This window comes from Rhinopithecus bieti, unplaced genomic scaffold, assembly GCF_001698545.2.
Source record: "Rhinopithecus bieti isolate Rb0 unplaced genomic scaffold, ASM169854v2 scaffold_44592, whole genome shotgun sequence".
Lineage (NCBI taxonomy): Eukaryota > Metazoa > Chordata > Mammalia > Primates > Cercopithecidae > Rhinopithecus > Rhinopithecus bieti.
The window spans coordinates 1,554,064-1,557,497 of NW_016818423.1; the positions used below are offsets into that span (position 1 = coordinate 1,554,064).

The following is a 3,434-nucleotide window of genomic DNA, read 5'->3' on the forward strand; positions in this document are numbered from 1 at the left end:
TAAAAATAAAAAAAAAAATTAGCCAGGTGTGGTGGTGGGCGCCTGTAGTCCCAGCTACACAGGAGGCTGAGGCAGGAGAATGGCGTGAACCCGGGGGGCAGAGCTTGCAGTGAGCCGAGATCGCGCCACTGCACTCCAGCCTGGGTGACAGAGCGAGACTCCGTCTCAAATAATAATAATAATAATAATAATAATAATAATAATAATAATAATAAAATAAAAGAAATACAAAAAAGAAAATTAGCCAGGTGTGGTGGCACATGCCTGTAGTTCCAGCTACTTGGGAGGCTGAGGTGGGAGAGTCATTTGAACCCAGGAAATGGAGGTTGCAGAGAGCCAAGATCGCGCTACTGCACTCCAGCCTGGGTAACAGAGTGAGACTCCATCTTAAAAAATAATTATTATGATAAAATAAAATAAGATAAAAAAATTAGCTGGGCATGGTGGCAGGTGCCTGTAATCCCGGCTATTTGGGAGGCTGAGGCAGGAGAATCACTTGAACCTGGGAGGTGGAGGTTGCAGTGAGCCAAGATAGCGCCATTGCACTCCAGCCTGGGCAACAGAGCGAGACTCTGTCTCAATAAAATAAAATAAATAAAAATAATAAAATGAATTAAACTTTTCATAGGTATGGAAAACATAGTGTCTGTAGGGTTTGGTGCTATCTGAGGCTTCAGGCATTCACTGGGGATCTTGGAACATACTTCCCGAGGAGAAGGGGGAACTACTGTACTTGGCAGTTCCCCAAACAGGACAAATGACCAGGCTGTCTCTGCACCTGGACTCTTGCAATTCCCTCCATGCAGGGTCTGTCTTTCTTCTTCTGGCTCACTCCTCCATTTTTGGGACTCAGCTAAAGCATCCTATTCTCAGGGAAACCTCTGATTACCTGAAGTGGGCGGAGTAAGAGAGGGGCACCTCCTCTGCCCTGCTGCTCATCTCAGGGGAGCCTGATTGTCCATTCTCTGCTGAGCTCTGTCATGTCTGAGCTGGCCGCTGTGGCAGCCCCTGTTGCTCAGTGCTGGGTAAATAAATGAATACACAGAGCTTTGTATTTTGGATAGGGAAGCAGTCTACTCTCCTCAAAACACAAAACTCCCTCAGGACCTCTTCTTGGCACTGCCGTCACCTGGAGACAGAGGGCACAGATCCCATCTGTGCAGGTGCAGCCCTCAGGGAGGGGGTGCGTGTGTGCAGGGAGGTTGTTCCGGGAAGACAAATTTCAGTTTAATGTAAAGAGGTGCTTTTTCTTCCCAGGCAAAGCTGGGGTGCCTAGAGAGTAAGGAGCTCTCTCAGTGCTGGTGTGCAAGTCGATGACACCAGGAAAGGCTTGAGTCTTCGGGGTTCCTGGAGGACCCCCCCCTCACCCCAACACACACTGACACACACGTACACTCACAGAGCCCTACAGGAGAGGGCCTGCCTGGTAGAGGGTGGGAGGCTCCTTACCTCTCCAGGGACCCGTGTAACCGTTACCACCCAGGGTAAGCGGCCTTGGCCTCCGTGCCTCCGCCAGTGACGTGGGCCTGTTTCGCTGCCTGGGCCGAGAGTGTGTCCATGATGAAGCCCCGCGCCCAAGGACGAGCCCCTGCCAGCACAGTTCGCAGCAGCTCCTGGTCCTTCTCGCAGCGCCGCTTCTGGGGAACGGTCAGGGGCTGGCTGGAGCGTAGCAGAACCTGCGGACCGGACTCAGCTCTGGAAGTGACGCCCCCAGCCTTAGAGGGCCCCTAGGCCAGGTCTGCACACCGACAGGCTGGAGTAGAGAGACCAGGGCGAACTCAGGAGGCTTCGGACCAGTCTGCGGGTGTTGTGGCCAAAGTGGTTAGGGACCCTATGAATAGACCGTGGGCGGGTCCTGGCTTGACAAACAAGGGACTAAGCTTCGCGAGGCCCATAACCGTCAGGGGCGGGGCCAGAGAAAGGTGATACCCTCCCATGCGAAAAGGCGGGAGAGGGGCGGGACCAGAATGGAGCAGGAGTTGGGGCAGCTGCCAGGCCGCGAATTGGCCGGGCCAAAAAGAAAAGGCCCAGAAACGACACGGCCACCTAGGGGCGGAGCGTGGGAAGGGCGCGCTCACGGTGCCACTGGGAGCAGGGGGTAGCTGAGCACCGGGAAGCGACCTCCCTGACCGAAGCGGGCGCTGCGCGCCAGGGCATCATCGTCCACCACGTGTGGCACGATCACGGCACGGGGGTATCTGGGGCACAAGCTGAAGTCCCCGTTCACCTCGCTCAGCCGCCACGCGTTGGTCTGCGGCTCAGGGAGGAGAGAGGCCAGGTCTAGGGCACCCAGGGAGTGCCCTGTCCCCGCGTCTCTTCCAGGCCCGGCGCTTCCACCTCACTGGGCCCCCACGACCGCCCCACTTCGCGAGCTACTCTCTCGTAGTAGCGTTCGGGCGGAAGGAAGTGCCAGGAGTCGCCCAATCTCAGGCCCTTGGGACGGTAGAACAAAGGGAAGGAGGTGATGACGGATTCCAGGGAGGACAGCGCCCGGAGAAGGAAGTCAGGGGCTCTGGGGAGAGTCGGAATCGTCTCGCCCGCGCCCTTTCCAGCCCCTCAGCCCTGTAGCTGCAGCTTCGGCCTCTCCAAGTACCCCAGACCACCCTGCATTCGCCTGCCATTTAGCTGCGGCTGCGGGGCCTCTTTGAACAGCAGCACCTTTTTCTTCCCCTCTACGCGAGACAGGGATAGCTTAAAGGGCTTGGGCGCGCCCTCGCCACACCTCGATGGAGGGGGCGATGTCCAGCGTTGCTTCCGCGCCCTCTATTTCCAGCTGCAGCACTCGCAGGTCCTTACAGCGCAGGGTGATGGTGCCCGAGTCACTCGCCACCCTGGGGAGGGACGGGCCCAGGCTTAGTGTCCCTCGCTAAGGAGGGGATGATGTCCTCCTGCGTAACGCAGGGTGATGGTGCCCTCCTGCGTAACGCCCCATCCGGGAAACTCGTTGCCCCTCTCTGGGACTCGTCCTTTCCCAGGAGAGGGGCAACGAGTTTCCCGGATGGGGCGTTACGCAGGTGGGCGCCAGCTCCGACTGCGCCGGTCGTGACCCCTACCCCGCTAAGCCGCGCGCTCCCCAACTCCGGGGACCCCCACTCCCCGCCACGTCTCACTGCTTCTCGAAGAAGTCGACGCTGCGCAGCAGCAGCAGCCACAGGTCCAGAGAGGACGCGGGCCCTGGCGACAGCAGCAGGTGGTAGACAGTGACGCACAGCGAGCCGCGAAGCGGGAGCGTCTCCGGGCCCCGTGGAAACTCCGCTTGGGTCCAGCCCGTGTGGATCAGCTCCGAAAACTCCATTCTGCCAGTGAGAGACCCGGGGCCCAGCAGAAGGCCAGACTCTGAGAGTGTCAGGAGGGGCAGGCTGGAGCTGCCAGCGCAGCCGGCGACGCCATCTGGACAGCTGTTAAGGAGGTCACTCAGAGGAAAGGATCACAGT

The 3,434-nt window shown here is 58.4% G+C and overlaps 1 protein-coding gene across 7 annotated transcripts in view; it reads right to left on the minus strand.

Annotated features, from left to right (window-relative positions):
* Positions 1-3,434, minus strand: part of LOC108518566 (myotubularin-related protein 9-like) — a 10,696-nt gene extending 7,262 nt beyond the window's left edge. For 4 of the 7 annotated variants that reach the window (XM_017857026.1, XM_017857024.1, XM_017857025.1 and 1 more), the window contains exons 1-2: positions 3,111-3,434; positions 1,450-2,831 (exon numbers count right to left, since the gene is read on the minus strand). In XM_017857026.1, the coding sequence (XP_017712515.1) occupies positions 2,693-2,831; positions 3,111-3,295 (324 nt within the window). In that variant the 5' untranslated portion in view covers positions 3,296-3,434 and the 3' untranslated portion in view covers positions 1,450-2,692. The remainder of the gene's footprint in view (positions 1-1,449; positions 2,832-3,110) is intronic. The other 3 variants (XR_001882398.1, XR_001882399.1, XR_001882400.1) reach the window with 3 other exon arrangements.